The sequence below is a fragment of the Pseudorasbora parva genome, chromosome 3 (genome assembly GCF_024679245.1).
Source record: "Pseudorasbora parva isolate DD20220531a chromosome 3, ASM2467924v1, whole genome shotgun sequence".
NCBI lineage: Eukaryota > Metazoa > Chordata > Actinopteri > Cypriniformes > Gobionidae > Pseudorasbora > Pseudorasbora parva.
In genome coordinates, this window is record NC_090174.1 from 1351353 (window position 1) to 1372403 (window position 21051).

The 21051-nt window shown below is 40.5% G+C and overlaps 1 protein-coding gene across 1 annotated transcript in view; it reads right to left on the reverse strand.

Annotated features, from left to right (window-relative positions):
* nup214 (nucleoporin 214) overlaps nucleotides 1–21051 on the reverse strand; it is a 153016-nt gene that overhangs the window by 98741 nt on the left and 33224 nt on the right. The window contains exons 15-20 of the mRNA XM_067437547.1: nucleotides 15284–15364; nucleotides 14123–14272; nucleotides 9818–9976; nucleotides 8433–8536; nucleotides 4281–4463; nucleotides 1152–1237 (exon numbers count right to left, since the gene is read on the reverse strand). Coding sequence (XP_067293648.1) covers nucleotides 1152–1237; nucleotides 4281–4463; nucleotides 8433–8536; nucleotides 9818–9976; nucleotides 14123–14272; nucleotides 15284–15364 — 763 coding nt within the window. The remainder of the gene's footprint in view (nucleotides 1–1151; nucleotides 1238–4280; nucleotides 4464–8432; nucleotides 8537–9817; nucleotides 9977–14122; nucleotides 14273–15283; nucleotides 15365–21051) is intronic.

Genomic DNA, 21051 nt, shown 5'->3' on the forward strand with positions numbered 1-21051 from the left:
GGCGCTGTTTCGAAACTTCTCAGGCTACTTCAGGGCATCGTGGTGATGACCCATACCAAGTTTCATAACAATCTGTTCATGCGTTCATAAAATACAGCATTTTTGCACATAATTCAAAATGGCCGACATCCAAAATGGCCGACATGGTAAAATTGGATATCAGTCGACTCGGCATGACGCCCTGAATCTAATGAGACCAATTTTATGATTTTTGGATAAACGGTTCAGAAGTTATAAGCCAAAATAGGCATTTTTCGTATCTCCGGACAGGTAGGTGGCGCTGCGCCGAAACGCTGCATGTTGCTTCAAGTCATGCTTGTGATGACATGTACCAAGGTTGGTTTGAATACGATAAAGCGTTGCGGAGATATAGCCTTTAGTGTGTTTTTGCAACCTCCACGTAAAATTTGTTTGTGCGTTTATTGGAAACGATTGGACGAATCAACTTGAATTCCATAACTTTTTGTCAACATGCTCTGAAGATGATCTGTTTCAATTTTCGTGAAAATCGGAGCAACGGCCTAGGAGGAGTTCGAAAAAGTAGGTTTTTCAGAAAATTCAAAATGGCGGGAAAATTTGCATACCGGAAAATGACATCATAGGGTGAAATCGAATCGGCTTGAGCCAAGGAATCCGATGAAAAAAGAATTTTGTTTCTAGCCCTTAGGGGTCAAAAGTTATAAGCATAAATATGAGTGAAACTTTGGACAGGTGGTGGCGCTAGAGGGATTGAGTTAGAGGCACCAAATTTGCTATAGTGACAGCTCAGACTGGCCTCTATGAGTGTGCCAAATTTCACAACTTTTTACCATACGGTTCTATGGGCTGCCAGAGACTCCTATGGCGGAAGAAAAAGAAAAAGAAGAAGAAGAAGAAGAAGAAGAAGAAGCAGAATAATAATAATAGGAACACTAACAATTTCAATAGGTGCCTCCGCACCTTCGGTGCTTGGCCCCTAATAATAGGAACACTAACGATTTCAATAGGTGCCTCCGCACCTTCGGTGCTTGGCCCCTAATAAAAACAGTTGTAAAGAGAATTTAAAAAATACAAATAAAATGGTGATAAATACATAGATCTCACTGCATCGTGATTCTAATGGCATTGATAATTCAGATGTTCAGACATGAGGTCAATCAAACAGCTCTTACATGGTGATTTGGCCGTAGATTTGGGTGCCATTTCCAGACTGGCCTTCAGAAGAGCGTCCTTTAAACTCTCCAGCTCACTGTCCAGACTGTAAAACACACAGAAGCATGTGAACCTCAACGCTGCTTCCACGAGTCTCTTATTTTTGTGTGTCCCTTTTTTCATGCACTGCAAAAAAATGCTCTTCCTACTTACTTAACTTTGTCTTGTTTCCAGTCTAAATATCTAACAATTCTTAAATCAAGATGCATTTACTATACAAGTAAAATGGTATGAGATTATTTCATGTTTTGTTGAAAATAAAATCTAAATGAAGAGAGTTTTTGCTTAAAACGGGCAAAATGATCTGCCAATGGGGTGAGGAGAAATAATCTTATTTCTGATTGGGACGGAAACAAGAAACAAGATTATTTCTCTCACCCCATTGGCAGATCATTTTGCCTGTTTTAAGCAAAAACTCTCTTCATTTTGATATTTTCCCCCAGAAAACAAGAAAAGATATATCTTGTTTTACTTATCTAGTAAATGCATCTTGATTTTAAAGGGATACTTCACCGCTTTTTCATATTAAACTGTGATTCCCTTAACTAAGACGAGTTGACACACACCTCTCTCGTCTCAGTGTGTGACTAAGTCGTCTTACTGCGCTAATACTGTCAAACACGTACAAGGTTAATATAAACATATAAACACAGTCGATTATGTGTAAAGTGAAAGTAAATTTGTGTGTGTCTGTATATGAGATGCATATATGAGGTCTTAAAGTGACAGTAGCGCCGCCTATAGTGAACACTTGTCCTTAAAGGGACAGCTCACAACTAAAATTATGTTAATAAAACAACAAAAGAAAGAGAAAATCACACACTGCTCTTGAATAAAGTATTAATACAGTAGCTTTTAATTAATGCTGTATATTGAAGACTATGTAGTTTTAATTTTTGCCTACATTTATTCATTCAATTTCATACTTAAATGCTACTTGTACTAGGAATGTGTACAAATTAAAAAAATAAAATAAATAAAAGTTCTAAATTTAAGTAAGGTTTTTCAAGTCTTTTAAGTCAAATAAAGAAAGAGTATTGCAATAAAAACATTTTCTCCTTAACCTCTTTCTGTTCCTGTCGCCTAAGAATAGAATAGCAAAAAAACGAATCGAAAACCGTGTTTAAAAACCGAGGTGTGTATTGAACCCTGGACTAACTGTATTGCTGCTAGTGTTCTCACGATACCAAAATTATGACTTCGATACGATATCAGACTAAAATATCGATATATCGATACTAAATCGATACCACAGTAAAAAAATAAAAAAAAAGATAAGATGCTTAATATGACAACAGAACTTGTTATTATTCATTGTTATTTTTTACTAAAAATTCATGTGGCCAGCATGTTCCTTAGGGTTGGGCATCGTTTTGATTTGAACAATTATTGATCAATTACTATTAAAATTATCTCACAAATGTTTGCTATCTCAATGTATTTTTTACAATGGGGTAATTATGTTGCAATAGCTTACACACAGCACAAGAAAGCTTGATTTCCAATGGTAAATTGAATTTAAAAAGACGAGTAAACAGTAATAAAATAAGAACAAATAAACAGATTACAAACACTAGCGCAAATAAATGCAATAGAATAAAAGATACAAATTAAATAGACTACTTTATTTTTTCAGGTAGGTCTAACATTCAGATAAGAAACTGAATAAAAAAAATGCATAGTAATTACATTTAAAACAACATTGGATAATGTTCTTTGTAAAAAATTCAATAGCGTACAGATGAAACTATTAAAGTTACACACGTTGATCAGTCAAGAGCAGTTGATCGTTTGTCTTTTTGTAGTTTGAATAGCAAATGACTGCGGTCCCTTTAAGACTAACAGACGCGTGGATCCTGAACACTGCTCCTGTTACTCGTTCTTCCTGAACTGTTTGCGACTGTGTTTACGTTAATCCTCTTCCAGATGTGCACTGATAATTCTTTGAGTGTATTTGACCAATAATAAGCTGGAAAAGGAAGCAAATGTTTGCACTTGTATCATGTCAGAAGCGGCTTTATTACGGTAGGCTATGTGTGTGTGCGCTTCAGATGTGAGCACGAAATCTGCGGGGATTAGTAGAGTTAATTTATGTGCAATCCCGCGCGAAATTCAGACCGATCACACACTAACACTAACACACTGTCATGAGGAAAGAGTCCAGCAGACCGCGCGTTCGCCGTGCTCAGAGGTTAACCGGGCGGAGTGAGAATATGTCGGTGTGTGTCAGCTCGCTTTCGGTCGGAGAGGAGAGCGCAGCTGGTATCGATACTGTAAAAACTGAGAATCGTATCGTTTCAGATATTCCAATATCGATATATATCGAAATATCGATATTTTTGACAACACTAATTGCTGCATCCCTAATGTGTATCGTAGCTGTTGTTCACAGTCTTTCGTGGTGATTGAACACTTGTTTCTAGTTTCCGAACAGAAATAGGATTATTTTTCTCACCCCATTGGAAGATACTTTTGCTTGTTTTAAGGAAAAACTCACTTCATTTTTATATTTTACCCCAGAAAACAAGAAAAAATATCTTGTCAATTTACTTTTCTAGCAAATTAATCTTGATTTAAAGGAACTGTATGGAAGAAATGCATTTCAATGAATCATAAAACGGCCCCGATATGTCTCTAGACATTAAGAAATCATGTTAATTTCAGACACTTCTATCACTGACAACAGTAGTCCGGCCAGTATATTGTCATTATAAAGTTGTTGCCCTCAACTGATGTTGATGATGTCATGTTGTGTTTTGGCCTGAAGCTCCGCCCCCTCCACCTAATCAACCAATCAGGAAGTCAGTAGTGTTCCGGGTTGCCAGATCTGCTCTAGTTACCACAGCTGCAGATCTACAAACGTTCTGCTGATCCTGCAGCCAATCTGGCAACCTCTAGTCAGGGGGAGGGGGATACACCGCTCTATGGTCATCTGAAAGTGATCGCAGTACCAGTTTTGGCCACAATCTTAGAAACACTTCCTTTAAGAATTTTTGATATTTGGACTGGCAACAAGGAAAAAATACTAAATAAGAAGAGCATATTTTGCAGTGTGTGTTGTGTATCGTAGCTGTTTTTCGCGGCCTCACCTCTGCTCTGAGGGTGTGGAGGGCGAGCGGCTGGAGAAGCTCCTCACTGACGTCCCTCTGTAGAGTCTCAGCTTGTGCAGGTCATCGGTCAGACGGTCCAAACGCTGCTTCTGCTGGTTGATGATGTCCAGATTATTGGCCAGGGCTGCAAACAGAGCCTGTCTCTCAGGGACGATCATGTGCCTGCGGGAGGAAAACATGGACTGTAAATAAATATGGCTGTAGTGTCCGTGACGTCACCCGTAGGATTCTGAAGAGCCGTTCTGAAGCGTGAAGTAGAGACGAGCTGGGCGTCGCGAGTCACGCCCGGATAACATAAAATGGGCAAAGAGGCGGGATGTGGGCGGAGCTTAGGTGACGCGATGACTAGCAGACAAACGGCAATCCACCTGTCACTCAAAGTGGCCACGCCCTTAATTATGCAGAACTTTAAGGCGTTATATAATGTAAACGAATGAGTTATAGTTAAATTCACCCCCCTCACAGTCGTCATGAAGGGAAGAATTAGACGTATAGACCAAAACCACACTTTGTCCCAGACTGTAAACATGTTTTATTCTGCTGTAAAGTTGGGCATTTTAACATGAGCTCAATGCAGGGCCGGAGTGGGACCCATTTTGCCTTTTTTTTTATAGCCATAAAAATTTGATTAAATAAAATAATTAAATCAATTATTGGGGAGAAAAATGCATTCCAAATTGAAAACTGCAAAGCAGTCATCAATAATTAAGTGGAAAATGAATATAGATCTAGAAAGAAAGAAAGAAAGAAAGAAAGAAAGAAAGAAAGAAAGAAAGAAAGAAAGAAAGAAAGAAAGGAGCTTCTACCATTTCTGCCTTTTTCAGCTCCCCCTGGCATCTTTTTACCATCCATTTTAACCTTCCGTGATTAGCTTACGCTCTTCACAGCATAAAATTATTCGTTTTTTTCCCTCCATGGCAACGACCCGAGTACATGCGACGCTCTAAAGTTCAAAGAGCGTGCGAGAGAGCATGCGCGCTAACAACAGAAAACGGCACTTTTCTAAAGCTACACTGTGTAACTTGTTTAGTTTATTCTTAGCTAAAAACACTTAGTTCGTTCAAAAATATATGTGCTCATTAATGTATATTTACTTCTTTCAAGTAATAAAGTATTCTGGTAAGTTTATAATATGCCATTGAAAACACATACGGGTGAGGGGTTGGAATGCCGGTCGCCATGTTGCTCCTCCATCTTGAAAGTACTGTAGCCAAAGAGGGACATACCCGTAAATTCAAGCTTCGCCTTTCACGTTTTAACACTCGCTGGCACTCATGAACGAGGTTGAACTGGAAGCAGTGTTAATCTTGGACTAAATCAGCCACCGTAGGAGTTAAAACGAAATCAGAATTGAGAGGAACAGAAACTAATATTCACTGGATGATCATAAACCTTTACACCGCTAGATGGGGGAAAATATCACACAGTGTAGCTTTAATGCCTGGTCTGATGATAATGCAGCGGCTTTAAATTCAAATCTAGTGTAATTAGCGGTGTTGTTATATCAGTCACACAGTAACTTAACACATATAGACATACAGAGAAAATTAAAAGAAAAGGAAAATGAAAGCAGCCGAGTCTGCCGGCCCAATTTATGAGCGGACAGAGCTGCCCCCCGGGAGTTCTCCCGATTCTGGAGCCGCTCTAGTGGCCAGTCGAGGAATTTCAGTTTAAGTCACTTCTGTGTTTGCTTAAACAGAACCTGGGGGAGGTGACGCTTGGAGAAAACACACGCTGTGTTTCCATCCAAAGCTGAGAATTTAACTTAAGCACATGGGGTGGAATCGCTGCTTTATGGGAAACTGGGGCAAAAATATCAGTAATAGACTGCAAGCTACTGCAGTCTGGCTCTATTCCCTCCATCATAAACGAGTGTCGTCTCTGAGCGCCAGGCGAAACACACACACACACACACGCACAGAGGGTCAGACGAAACACAAACACACACTCAGAGGGTCAGGCGAAACACACACACACACACACGCACAGAGGGTCAGACGAAACACAAACACACACTCAGAGGGTCAGGCGAAACACACACACTCAGAGGGTCAGGCGAAACACACACACACTCAGAGGGTCAGACGAAACACACACACACTCAGAGGGTCAGGCAAAACACACACACTCAGAGGGTCAGGCGAAACACACACTCAGAGGGTCAGGCGAAACACACACACACACACACACACACACACACACACACAGAGGGTCAGACAAAACACACACACACTCAGAGGGTCAGGCGAAACACACACACACACTCAGAGGGTCAGGCGAAACACATACACACATCATAAATGAGTGTCATCTCAGAGCGTCAGGCGAAACACACACACTCAGAGGGTCAGACGAAACACACACACACTCAGAGGGTCAGACGAAACACACACACACTCAGAGGGTCAGACGAAACACACACACACTCAGAGGGTCAGGCAAAACACACACACTCAGAGGGTCAGGCGAAACACACACACACACACACACACACACACACACACACACACACACACACACACACACACACACACACACACACACACACACAGAGGGTCAGACAAAACGCACACACACTCAGAGGGTCAGGCGAAACACACACACACACACAGAGGGTCAGGCAAAACACACACACACTCAGAGGGTCAGGCAAAACACACACACACTCAGAGGGTCAGGCAAAACACACACTCAGAGGGTCAGGCGAAACACACACACACACACACACACACACACACACACACACACACACACACACACACACACACACAGAGGGTCAGACAAAACGCACACACACACAGAGGGTCAGGCGAAACACAAACACACACTCAGAGGGTCAGGCGAAACACACACACACACACAGAGGGTCAGGCGAAACACACACACACACACACAGAGGGTCAGGCGAAACACACACACACACACAGAGGGTCAGGCGAAACACACACACACACTCAGAGGGTCAGGCGAAACACATACACACACAGAGGGTCAAGCGAAACACACACACAGGGTCAGACGAAACACACACATACACACATCATAAATGAGTGTCATCTCAGAGCGTCAGGCAAAACACACACACTCAGAGGGTCAGACGAAACACACACACACTCAGAGGGTCAGGCGAAACAAACACACACTCAGAGGGTCAGGCGAAACACACACACACACACACACACACACACACACACACACACACACACTCAGAGGGTCAGGCGAAACAAACACACACTCAGAGGGTCAGGCGAAACAAACACACACTCAGAGGGTCAGGCGAAACAAACACACACTCAGAGGGTCAGACGAAACACATACACACATCATAAATGAGTGTCATCTCAGAGCGTCAGGCAAAACACACACTCAGAGGGTCAGGCGAAACACATACACACATCATAAATGAGTGTCATCTCAGAGCGTCAGGCAAAACACACACTCAGAGGGTCAGACGAAACACACACACACTCAGAGGGTCAGACGAAACACACACACACTCAGAGGGTCAGGCGAAACACACACACACACACACAGAGGGTCAGGCGAAACACACACACACACACACACACACAGAGGGTCAGACAAAACACACACACACTCAGAGGGTCAGGCGAAACAAACACACACTCAGAGGGTCAGACGAAACACATACACACATCATAAATGAGTGTCATCTCAGAGCGTCAGGCAAAACACACACTCAGAGGGTCAGGCGAAACACATACACACATCATAAATGAGTGTCATCTCAGAGCGTCAGGCAAAACACACACTCAGAGGGTCAGACGAAACACACACACACTCAGAGGGTCAGACGAAACACACACACACTCAGAGGGTCAGGCGAAACACACACACACACACACAGAGGGTCAGGCGAAACACACACACACACACACACACAGAGGGTCAGACAAAACACACACACACTCAGAGGGTCAGGCGAAACACACACACACACAGAGGGTCAGACAAAACACACACACACACAGAGGGTCAGACAAAACACACACACACACACACACACACACACACACACACACTTATTATATTTGATGAATTTACACACACGTTGCCGTTTCCGGCGTTGTTAATGTGATTACGGGTGATTGATGACATGAATAATCTCACCTCTGCTTCTTCTTCTTCTCCAAGTGCATCTCCCACTCCACGTCCAAAACGCCATTCACATCGTCCATGGCGAACTTCACATACTGGTACAAACGGCGGATCTCCTGTGACATACACACACTTTCAGCACATGATAGGCATACAGTGAGCGAGTGTCTGTGTGAGTGTGTCGGTCGGTCTGTCTGTGTGTGTATGTGTGTGTTCCTTGTTTGGCAATACTTGTGAGGGCACAAATGTCCTCACTTATATAGTAAAATATGAAAACAACTCACTAGTTTGACATGTGAATGGTCCTCACTGGTTAAAATCGGCCTAAACAAGTTTTTATTTAAATCTGTTGTTCTGCAAGATTCTGGGATGGCGAGGTTTAGGGATAGGGGCGCGTGTGTGTGTGTGTGTGTGTGTGTGTGTGTGTGATGGGTAGGTTTAGGGATAGGGGTTGGGTTATGGGATAGAAAATATCATTAATCTGATTTAAAATCAATTGAAGTCTATGTAATGTCCATGTAATGTTTTAGTGAAACAAACGTGTGAGTGTGTGTGTGAGTGAGTGTGTGTGTACGAGTGTATGTGTGTGTGCGTGCACGCAAGTGTGTGTGTGTAAGAGTGTGTGCGAGTGTGTGCGCGCGTGATTGTGTGTGAGAGAGTGTGAGTGTGTGTGAGAGAGTGTGAGTGTGTGTGTGAGTGTGTGTGTGACCGACTGTGGGTGAGAGAGTGTGTGTGTGTGTGTGTTTGTGAGCGTGTGTGTGCACGCGAGTGTGTGTGCACGCGAGTGTGTGTGTGAGCGTGTGCGCGCGTGAGTGTGTGTGTGTGAGCGAGAGAGTGTGCGTGTGTGAGCGTGCGTATGTGCGTGTGTGTGTGAGAGAGTGTGTGTGTGAGTGAGTGTGTGTGTACGAGTGTGTGTGTGTGCGTGCACGCAAGTGTGTGTGTGTAAGAGTGTGTGCGAGTGTGTGCGCGCGTGATTGTGTGTGAGAGAGTGTGAGTGTGTGTGAGAGAGTGTGAGTGTGTGTGTGAGTGTGTGTGTGACCGACTGTGGGTGAGAGAGTGTGTGTGTGTGTGCACGCGAGTGTGTGTGTGAGCATGTGTGTGTGTGAGCGTGTGCGCGTGAGAGTGTGTGTGTGTGAGCGAGAGAGTGTGCGTGTGTGAGCGTGCGTATGTGCGTGTGTGTGTGTGAGAGTGTGCGCGTGTGTGTGTGAGAGAGAGTGTGTGAGTGTGAGTGTGTGTGTGAGAGAGAGAGTGTGCGTGTGTATGTGTGAGAGAGTGTGTGAGTGTGTGTGTGTGTGTGAGAGTGTGAGAGTGTGTGTGTGTGAGAGAGTGTGAGTGTGTGTGAGCGAGTGTGTGCGCGCGTGATTGTGTGTGAGAGAGTGTGAGTGTGTGTGTGAGACCTTAAGCTGCTCCTCTCGCCGCGGGTCCAGAGGTTTCTTGTAGAGCAGCTGGAGGTAGTTTGTGTCCCGGTTGAGCTCGCTCTGAGCCCGAGCCTCCTCTGCTCCAGCAAAGCCCTCCAGCAGGCTAGTCTTCAGAGCGCTGATGTCCCCGTGCAGAGACTGCGGGCAACGGAGACACACCGTCAGGCATTCAATCACACAACTCACAGCTACAGCTCATGATCCACAGAAACAGAAATATGTGACCCGATCTGGCGAAGCTAGTCGGAAGTCGCAACGTTCTATTTTAAGATACAGGCCAAAAAAAAAGAATATTTTTTTAAGCTAATTTCAAAGAACAGACATTCAAAAGTAATCTCACAAAGTTTCATAGTCCAGATAATTGAGTAAAGTATTTAAATGACTTTTAAAGTTGACAAACATTCTCAGCTCCTCTCGTCACTTCTGAGCTTTTCCCTATATTTCTAGGTATCCCCTTAACCCTTAAATGCACGAGTCTCGCCAAACATCCTGAGGCCTGTTGCATGAAGCTAGCTGAACAAACTCTGAGTTTCAGAGGAGGTCTAGAGTTGACAAATCCAGATAAATCCAACCTGGTTTAGATCAAGTTCAACCGTTTCTCAAAGCTCGGTATAAATGTCGTCTCAGGTTTAATCCAGAGTTAGCGATTAACTCTGAAGCGCCTGAAAGTGTGACACGTGCGGCAAACAGCCAATAACAGCGTCTGTTTGATTCACTTCTCTTCTGAAGATTGAGAGATCGTTTTGAAAAATATTATGAAATTAAATGTGTTTACACGGCAGGAATAAACACTTTAGTTTGAGAAGGCAGCTGAAAGAATATCTGACTATATCAGTGCATGACGTGAATAAAGAAATATGCCTATAATAGTTATAGGTTCACAAACAGCTCAAATGAATACACGTCGTTTAAAAGAATTATAAATACATGTATTATATTTATATTACTATTTAGCTACAATTAAAATAATAATTATATGAACATATGTGAATTCAAAGTGATTATAAATTATATAATATAAATATAGCACCAAAAGATGCACAATTTTATTTCTAAAGTTTTTTCATTACAAACTGCTTTAATTTGGAACGAGAGATACAGGGGGTGTGGCTTTATTGCATCCTTGCAGCTGATTGGTCCAGTTTGGGTTTGCGATCTCAAACCCAGAATAAAACCGACTCCAGAGCAGGTAATCTAAGTTACCATGCTCATAAACACTGATAAAAATCAATCTCTACCTATTGTTATAATATATAAAACTCCTGATGTTAGAGTAACAATTAAAGAAGAATACAATAAAGCATATTTCATGAACTTTTGAGCATTATAGATATATTATAGATATATTATTTTGTCATTATAGATTAATTTATCATTGTTTAAACATTTTTTTTTTTACATACAATCTTACACACCTCGGGTCGATAGCGACCCTATACAGGGTATATGCAGGAATCCTGAAGTTAATTTCAATACCTTTTTAAGACTTTTTAAAGACCGTCTCAAAATATTTTAAGACCTCATCGCACTTCAAGTTCTAATCGGCAACAAACCTTTAATAAACAGTTGTAGTCGAATGTAGACTTAAAATCTCTATCGTAGGCCAATTTTGTATCGTTTATATTGCATATCTGTTTCGCAACGTTTGGAGGGCGACACATCACCTAACTGCGCATTTCGCAAAATACACGACGTCACCAGTAGACGGCGCTCGCCAGGGATGGAGATTAACTTTTTTCAAAGTCTACCACTCAATGTTTTTACCAGCCACGTTTTTGTTTTTAACTGACAATGTATAGCTGCATGTGAAAATTAATACTACAAGCTCTACAATACTTAAGCAGTTTATTTAATCTCAAGTCTCAATGAAATACTGACATTTTCACGATGATTTGTGGTCTTTTATAGCTTCCAGTTTTATGGTTTTTAGTCCCAAGAATTAAACTATTCGTTCTGGCATCTTTGAAGCGTGTTGACGACACACCGAGCAGAACATTGTCAGTAGGGACGCACCGAAATTACAATTCTTGGCCGAAACCAAACAAGAAGAAACCAAAGCCGAAAACCGAAAAATAAAATTCAAACTTAAAATGTTTAACTCGACCTCACTTATGTTCATTAAATAATAATGCTCATGCCTACTGGCCTGCAGAAAGGTGCAGAAATTGAATAAAGTAATCAAATGTAAAATAACTGCATATTTAACTGTTTAAATGGAAGATTAATCCTTATTAAACCTACAAAAGCTATTCAATCAAGAGCATTGTTTAATGTCAAACTAAATATAAGGACATCACTGAGGCAGCAGTAAAGGCTACTGCGCCTTTAAGACCTGAGGCAGGGATATGCTCGTCTGTCTCGACTGTGCACACTACACAGTTCACTTAAGGCATATTCAGACTATGTCTGCTAAGATACTCATCAAGATGGACATGTTGGCATACTTCTTGTGTGAGTTTGTCCGTTTAAGCGCAAGACTTGAAAGAGAACTCAATATTTGCGCGCTGTGAGATGAGCGCGCGCTCTCGGATGATGCACAGGGTCGAGTGCACGCGCGAGTCTCACGGCGCGTCTTCACGCGAGTGATGACGGAGAAAACGACTGGTTATATGCGCACATACGGCAGCACTCGCATGCATTGAACAAAGTTTACAAGGGTGAGAGGTGAAACAGCTCGGTAGGTGAAGCGAGTTTACCGCCACAACTGTAAATCAGCCGCGTCTGGCTGGTGGCGGTGCTAATGTCCATCCCTGACGCGCGCTCCGAGCCGATCTCAGACTGAGTGCCCAGTTGTTTTTTAATACTTATGGGGATGAAAATAAATATATTCATAAATTCTTTTTGGAGTCAAACTCTTTTGACAATGCTTGAACAAAATACTTTCAAAATGTAAGACTTTAAAAAGCCGTGATAAGACTTTTTAATACTTCATAAGGGTCTTAATTTTCCCAAAATTTATTTATCACCTTTTAATACTTTTCAAGACCCCGCGGATACCCTGCTATACAATTTTGACCAAAAACTAGTGGAAAAACAGGCATTCAATTATAATTTAATTATTGTTTTCTTGTTATATTGTTTTAAATGGATTGATTGAGGAATACTAAGAAGGTTGATGTCTAACTTTAAAAAATGAATGAGGAGGAAGGTAGTGAATGACGTCTCGGGCGCTAACGACCTGAGGTATGCATTTAAGGGTTAAACATCAATATCTCTGCTCTCCAAAGAAGTTGTTAAACGTTACATAAAACCAACCAAAAAAGCGTTGAAATGTACAGTCACTGACTACGTTTACATGGACAACAATACTCTGATATTAATCTGATTAAGACAATACTCTGATTAAGAGGCTACCATGTAGACAGCGATTTCTAATGACCTTAATCTGATTCAAGTCATAATCTAACTAAACATAAATCGGATTAAGACGTGGAGTATGCCGATTTTAGTCGCATTATCGGAGAGCATTACAGACATGTACACACCTTAATCTAACTATTAACGTCATGTCGGAGATTTCGCCGCATTTTGTGACAGGGCACAACGTTACGCACACCAGAGAAGTGCAGACGGGAGGCTTTGTGGGTTCGAGCCTCTGCCCTTTTTGAAAATTAATCAAAAGTGCCCCTCTCAACAATCATCGATAATATTGTGGCCAATAAAACAGAATTGGATTTATAATTAAAATAACAACGTGTACAAACGAGTAACAAATGGCGGAAAAGTCTCGTTTATCTTTTACGGATCTGTCCGTCTGAAATGTCGTTGCCATAACGCGTCGCTATGGGCGGTGTGTGTTTCGCTCGACTGTTCATTCTGAACACTGCGTCCTCTCTCTATATTTTTATTTTTGTTGTAATTATTATGCTCATTGTAAAAGTAAAATACAATAAGTTTGTATCTATAATCGCAAACCAGATGGGTCATTCAGGTGAAGTTACAACGGGTTTCCTGAGCCCATAAAATTAACATACCTGCCAAAGTCGCGCTATGATTGGATGTTGGAGAACATAGCGTGGCATGGGGAAGTAATGACGTGCCACAATCGATCTATGTTCTACAACATGTAAAACGGGAACATGAACGGAGTACTCTAAAAGCAACTCATGTAAACACCTTAATCAGAATATTGTCTTATTTAGAATAAGGTCAATAATTAGATTACTGCTGTCCATGTAAACGGAGTCACTGACTCACTCATTCAAAACGATTCATTCAAGATTGAGGAAGTCTTTTACGAACAGGTTATTGAATCTGCTGTCCCTGTAAGTGTGTGTGTTGTACCTCCGTGGTGTCTTTGATCTCCTGTGTGAATGTGTGAAAGTCCTCCGAGTCTCTCCGCAGGTCTCTCATGTCGTCTGTGCTGCCCACCCTGAAGTCAGCATTCCTGCAGCGGGTCTTCAGCTCGTCCAGCTCCTTCTGGAAGTGAGCGATCTGAGCAGAGAACAGCGCAGCGTCAATACCACTGGCACTCAGATGCGAGTGTGTGGACTAAGTACACAACTTCATTACTTGAGTAAAAGTACTAGTAGTCAAATATTACTCTGTGACAAGTGAAAGTTGTAAAAAGAGATTTAAAAGTAAAAGTACAGAAGTTTATGTTTTCAAAAGTACGCATTATTTTATTATTGTTGTATAAATGCACCATCATGATAGTTTAAGCCAGTCAGTGATGCTCCATCCGATGTACTAGCATACGACTAACAAACTAATTTAAATAGTAATATAACTTGTATATAAGTTACAAAGCTGCTGTCACTTTAAGGCCGAATGCATGGATCCAATACACTGATACACATCTGATATTCTCACACTGTTCACCTTCACTGAAGACAGAATCAACTTTGTTTATGTGAATCCTCCACTAAATGAGCATTTGGACATCCGTCTTCTTCCATTTTGCTCTAAACTATAAATCAGTGTTTAATAAATGCTGTGAAATCATTGAACTTCACGAGACTCTACAAGAGTGATTCCTGAAAGGCTTTCTGCAAAAACCCAAACACCTTTAAAGAAGAAAAAAATCATCCGCTGACTTTCAAAGCTGCGACAGAAACGACTTTCCACTTCGAGGACCTTGATAGAAATGTAGTGTAGGGATGCACGGTTCCCACTTTATAAACTCAAAACTTGCATAATTGTACTCATTCGCATGCAATATACCCGCGCTTATATCAGGCCGTGTGGTATCGATTTAATATCGGTACTTCAGTATTAGATTGTGGTACCGTACCGAAGCCAAAATTGTGGTATCGAGCCATCCCTAAAGCAGTGGAGTAAAAAGGACGATATTTGTCTTTCACATGTAGTGAAGTAAAAGTCAAGTTTCCAGAAAAAATAATACTCAAGTAAAGCACAGATACTCAAAAAGTGAACTTAAGTACAGTACTCCAGTAAATGAGCGGAGTTACGGTCCAGCTCTGATAATGTGATTATGGGCTGTACCTCCTCCAGTATCCCGGTCATGACGGGGTCCGAGTCCTTCTTCTGCTGCAGGTGCTTCTCCAGGGCTTTCACAGACACGGCCTGCAAAAAAAACACGGCGCTCAGAGCAATTAACATGACACTGATGTTCTTCAGCATCAGGAAAATTCATTATTTTCATGCATTTTAAACTCTAGCCAGTGCAAAAACATGAGTGTTGCTATGCAGTCACTACGGTGCTCGAAGTGAACGTAAATATTCTCCTCTTATTAAATGCCCCATTGTTCTTCTATAGTCTCACACTGAACCTGCTGCCAAATTATGAGAAAATATTAAAGATACAGGGTATCTACAGGTTTCACCGAGTCAAATTTAAGACTTTTTAAGACCATTATGAATTAAGACTAGAGGTCGACCGATTCATCGGATTTGCCGATTAATCGGCACCGATAGCTGAATGGTGGAACAATCGGTTATCGGCAAAAATTCATACCGATAGTTTTTCCGGTTTGCGTCCATTGCGGGAGCAGCTGCTGTCATTACACAGTAGCCTACGAGAGCTCTGAGAAGGGTCTGCTGGCATTATATAGCGCGAGAGCGCCCTCTAGAGGACAAATGAAAAACTATCACTGATTGTTTACATTAACACGTGAGGACACGTGAGGATCCGCGCTTCACAGCTCACGCTGCACAGAGCGCGCTGACACATCTGATGCGTGTTTAAAACAGCGAAAGGGAAACGGTATGAATACAGAACACTACAGTACACGTTCCCAAATCATTTTAAAGTGATTGATTTGTTGACTGGATGCTTTAGCAGGGGAAGAACAGCAGTATATGTACTTTGTCGTCGAGGCTGACAGGACGCTAATATTAGCAGCAACGGTTACCTCAAGCATTTAAAACGATGTAACTGAGAAACTTTTTTTGATGTGAGAAACTGTATCATGCATCCAACAGAAATATAAACAGATTAGATGCCAATAGATATGTTATTTTGATAAGAAAACCATTGTGTTCTAAAAAAGCGAACTGTTTGGATTTATATGAAATGATAACACTTAATAAAATACAATAATATTCAATTTGTAACATTAGTAAAGTTAATAAATGCTGTAGAAGTATTATTCATTGTTAGTTTTATCTGTTAACCTTTTTTTATGCACTATGAACTAACATGAATGATTAAGGGAGAATTGTATTGCTCGAATATTAATACATGCTGTAAAATCTACATTACATAATGCATTTAGTTCATGTAAGCTAATAAATAAATACATCATTGTAAACAAATGGGATTTGCAGTCTGTTACCTGACATTTACATACATGTTTTTAGGTTATAGCTAAAGAAACATTTATTTGTAAAATTTTAGTTATTTTTATTGTTTTAGTTATTTTCTGTAGAATTTCTCATTTTAATATTAACATATGCAATAACACATTTTCATGGTTCAGTACTTTTTAACATTTCTTTTAATAAAGCTCAGCACTGCTTTTTTACCTGTTATTTTATTATTATATTTTAATCTTGTATCTTTTAAAAACTATCGGGCGATTAATCGGTTATCGGCAAGCGAGGTCCAACCTAGCTATCGGTATCGGTAAACTCCACTATCGGTCGACCTCTAATTAAGACCTAGGCTATATCGCGCAATAAATAAAAAAACATGCAAAGGAAATCCAGAATCACTAAATTACTTGCAAAGCAAATTAATTATTTCTAATTGAACAAAGTATAAGTAAATGTATTATTTTATAGCTCAATCCCATCAGGATTAACATACATACACACGTTACATTTATTCATTTATTTATTTATTGTATAAAATTATTTTTTATTTTATGGTGGTCATAAATTTGCAAACAATTTTTTTCATGATTAGTTTGCCACATTAACCATATTATTAGGCTATGTTAGATACAAAATAGTCACACATGGCAATTAAACAAACAAAAGGCATGAATCTTGTTTGGTATTACAAAAAGAAAGGCTGGTTCAGTAGTGTGTGCTATCTATCTTTATTAACACGCTCGCTTGGGCTGGGAAATATGACTCAAATCTTACAAGTAAACCACAGAAATAAGCAATTGCTTAATATAAGTAAAAAGTTTTCAAGTAATTAAGTAGGCTAATCAAGTAAACGGTCAGTAATAAAATATATACTTATAAATAAATGACAATAGGACAAAATAATAAAACAAAGATACATATCAGTGCTTTAAGTGTGCTGTTTTCCCCGTTTGTGTTGTTGTTAAGCTATATTAGTTTGCTTTCACTTTGAGAACTTACGAATGTGCAGATCCAGATATGGACATATGCATAATAATGTGTATTTGACCATTCAAGATTAGGCTAATGAGCCTAGAAATAATACATTCAATACACTCGCGAGCGCTGACAGGCAGCAAACACACGCCGTCTGACATCGGAGTTCGGAGTCTACATCACTGTTATTAACTCTTTTTAGTGCAATCGGGTATATTATACTTTTATTTGGTCATTATGCCAGATGGTGAGAAAGATTCGCGTTCACGATCGCGGAACTGGAAGAAGCGTCAGACTCAGCTGAAGAATAAAATCTTTTATGCGTCTGTGGGGTACGATCTTAAAGAGGCTCGTGCCAATAACACGAAAGCTGATTGGCTGCAATATAAGATGCATGCTGGTCTCATTTGTAGTTGTAATACAGCGAACAATAGCTGGACTAGTGAAAGAAAGAACTACAAAATCGATTTTTTTCCATATTTATTTCCACTAACATTGAACATAAGACTAACGTAAATCTAATTACTAGTCTTCTCCACTAGATGTCACCCTTTTGCCTTGCGTGATCTTACAAAGGAGCGAGAGGCGCACATCATTTATCCATTCAGTGTTTAAATGGCAGCTTTCGGTGCGTTATCGCCTTTTATAATGCTGAGGTGAAACGCTAGCCTGACAAGCCAGACCCACATCAAGATGTTTGGTCTGGAAACTCACCACTGACAGGGTGCAATCCGAGGGGCGGGATAAATGGTCTCTGCACGCGATAGGATAGCGCTACAACCAACCAGAGCAACGAAGGTGAAGCAGAGCTCGTTGATAGATTAAACATTCGCCGTATCCGGTCGGCTAAACTCCGAACACATCTTCCCTTTTTAAGAATGACTTCAGTGCCGTTCTTTGTTCTTTTCTCAGAGAAAAGCTTAACTCAAGTCTTCCAGAGTCGCGGTCAAAGCTGATTCGACAGATCGCCGTTCGCCAGTTTCTGTGTTTACTAGAAGCACGCAAACGCAACTCGGCCGTCGTCATTAAGGCCCCGCCCACCGACTCTATACACGACGTGATTGGCCCGTCCAGATTCTGAGGAATACAGCTCAGATGGGTATTGAGAGTTCCTAGACGACACTTGCGGGCCAATTAAATTTGCTGCCGCTAGGGTGCGTCTAGATTTCAAGGCTAGTGAAACGCTGTAGTAATACTAAAATCTGCGGAACCATTTGATGTGACAACACACACACAGCCGAGCACACAACCGCTAAAAATATATCACATAACTCACACGCGAATGCTTGCCCTGCATTAGAATCAAACTTGAGCAGTCACTTAAGCACGTACGTTAGCCATTATAGACATATTCAAATTATAGTCCATTAAAGCACAGGATCAATAATTCAAACCCTAATAGCTTATATTATAAACAGATTTCTTCAAATAATAGTTAGTCCACAGTCAACACGTTAAGGTATTGTTGTCCGTTACCACGGCAACTAGCGTGTCCAGGAATTAACAGTAAAAAAAATAATAAACGCGTTTCTCATGTATGGAAAATGCACATACGACGAGCAGCAAGACCGCAGGAAAAGCTTGTCGTGTACTGAAAATTGCTAAAAAAAATTCATTCAATATCCTTTTTATGTTTTAGAATAAATATATCAAAACATCCATAAAATACTTCTCAGAGAATTTCTTTTTAGAATAAAGTTGCATCAAAATTGTATTTAACAATTGTTTGGATTTGAAATATAGAGATGCGTTCTGTTTTAAAGGAACACTCCACTCTTTTTGAAAATAGGCTCATTTTCTAAGTCCCTTATGCCTGGTTAACACTACAAGATATTTTTGTCTGTTACGATAGTCACTGTGTCAGCTTACGCGATTTTTACTCCTAAAATCTTGTTGTGTCCTGGACTAGAAACATGTCAGACTACGCGTTGCTACTCGACCAATCATCGCTTGTTGTCACGACGTGCGTGATGTCATAAACAAACAATGTCTGAAGCGGCGTGTTTTGGCTGTTTTATGTTTAGAAAAGCTCAAAAATAAAAACAAAAACCCAACAAAGGACATGTTCCTGACTTGCTGGAGGAGGACATTATGGGCTGTCAATCCTCCAAAGAGAACTTGAGGTAAAATATTGTTCTTTTTATATGAAATATTTAGTTATTAGCCAGTAGTAAAAGTTTGCCACCACAACGTATTTGTAAAACATCTTTTAAGCTTAGATTCCAGTAACGTTACTCGCCGGGTTCCTGAAGGGCTTCCGCTATCGTTCGCCAGCATTTTTTCTTAACTTATTTGGTTGTGGTAGTCCGTCGATGACACATCATACAGGCAGGAATACTATTGCCACAACTCAATGAACCTTTCCTCCATTGTATAATTCCACCTAAAGTTAGCCGCGCCGTCATCTCTCATGCGTTTCGCCGTGTTTGAAAGCTGTGTACGGAAACTGTCTGTGCTCCGGTTGGTCAGCGTCACACGTGACAGAATCCGTCGTGAAGGACCGCAAAAAAAAATTAAACATGCTAGTCTTTCTGTCGTGGCGTCGTGAACTATCGCAGACGCGGATTCGGTTGTTGTATACTATGACACACTATACGAGATAAAACGATCGATTCTTGCGTCCCGACGTCCATTATCGTTTACGAATCCCTACGACACCTTACGTCAAACAGATCGTGCCAAATTCGGGCTAATATCGTGTAGTCTGAACCAGGCATTAGAGTTAAACAGTGGAGTTTTACTGTTTTTGAATCCATTCAGCCGATCTCTGTATCTGGCGGTAGCACTTTTAGCATAGCTTAGCATACATCATTGAATCGGATTAGACCATTAGCATCGTGCTCAAAAATTAAATACTTAATTTTTTCAAAAGATAACATTTTTCCTATAAAACTTGACTATTCTGTAGTTACTATCGTGTACTAAGACCAACAGAAAATGTAAAGTTTTGATTTTTTAGACTGATATAGATATGAACAATTCAGTCATTCCTGTGTAATAATCACAGAACTTTGCTGTCGTACCATTGGTTCAGCGGCGCAACTTTTCTTTTTCCGTCGGCCTTAGTACACAATGTAACTACAGAAGAGTCAAGTTTTAAATAGGAAAAATATTGAAAGTCTTTGGTCATTTTTTTTAGCGAGATGCTAACGGTCTAATCCTATTCAATTATGTATGCTAAGCTATGCTAAAAGTGCAGAGATCGGCTGAATGGATTCAAAAATGGTAAAACTGTTCAACTCTAAGGGACTTGGAAAATAAGCCTATTTTCAAAAAAAGTGGAGCGTTCCTTTAATGCACTCAGGTGTACCTAAAATAAAAGGTTTAATACAGGTTTGTGGCTCTTCATTTCTTTTTAATTACCCAGTTATGTTCAGTTCTTTTTTATAAATACCTATAGTATTTGTATTAAATCTATATTCATTTGAGTTGAATCGAGAATCCAAAATCAAATCGAGAATTGAATTGATTTGAGGGCTTGTGAATCGAAATCGAATCGGGACATCTGAATCGATACCCAG